The sequence below is a fragment of the Nematolebias whitei genome, chromosome 17 (assembly GCF_014905685.2).
Source record: "Nematolebias whitei isolate Nwh7 chromosome 17, NemWhi1, whole genome shotgun sequence".
Classification (NCBI taxonomy): Eukaryota; Metazoa; Chordata; class Actinopteri; order Cyprinodontiformes; family Rivulidae; genus Nematolebias; species Nematolebias whitei.
The window spans coordinates 3,522,568-3,523,339 of NC_056514.1; the positions used below are offsets into that span (position 1 = coordinate 3,522,568).

Here is a 772-nt window from a genome sequence, read left to right on the forward strand (position 1 = left end):
GTGTGTGTGTGTGTGTGTGTGTGTGTGTGTGTGTGTGTGTGTGTGTGGTTTACTCACACAGTGGGAATGTATTCTCCAGGAAAGGCATTTGTAGTGTAGCTGATCAGCAGACAGGTCTTTCCTACAGCCCTGAAGGGGACAGAGATGGTAAGAAAATGAGGCTACAGTCCCGTACTCAGACTAACTGCAGAGAGGCGTGTCTGGGTGTGTGAAGGACAAAAACAGACCACTACTCCCTTTCAATGACCACCACACAGACTCTGGCCTACATTCATGTTGCCTAGGGACACAGTAGCCTTCGATGAAACGCCTCCCACCCACACACAACTGCACTCACACAAACACAACCTGCTCACATGGGCATACGGGTTAGGCCCATGAGCTAATAAGAAACAAGACAGATTATGTTTTAAAGTTTCAGCCACTCTCCTTGATGGCACACTGAGATTGTAATGGTATGAGAATAAGTCTGGCAACCTTCTTAATGTTTTATTAATAATGCTATTTTTAGAGGTACAGTATATTTTTTGCATGCCTCTGAAAGGCAGTGGACAAAAAAGTTTTTGCCCATGTCTGTGTGCATTTGTCTGTTACCAAAATATGTGATGAATTATTGAACAAATCTAAATGAAACTTGCAGAAAGTCATCATTGGATGTACATCTAGAACTGACAACAACATCTAGAACTGACAACAGCATCTAGAACTGACAACAGCATCTAGAACTGACAACAGCATCTAGAACTGACAACAGCATCTAGAACTGACAACA

General features: G+C 42.9%; 1 protein-coding gene across 1 annotated transcript in view; it reads right to left on the reverse strand.

Annotated features, from left to right (window-relative positions):
- Positions 1–772, reverse strand: part of rac3b (Rac family small GTPase 3b) — a 24,012-nt gene that overhangs the window by 15,221 nt on the left and 8,019 nt on the right. The window contains exon 2 of the mRNA XM_037691204.1: positions 58–129. Within this exon, the coding sequence (XP_037547132.1) occupies positions 58–129 (72 nt within the window). The remainder of the gene's footprint in view (positions 1–57; positions 130–772) is intronic.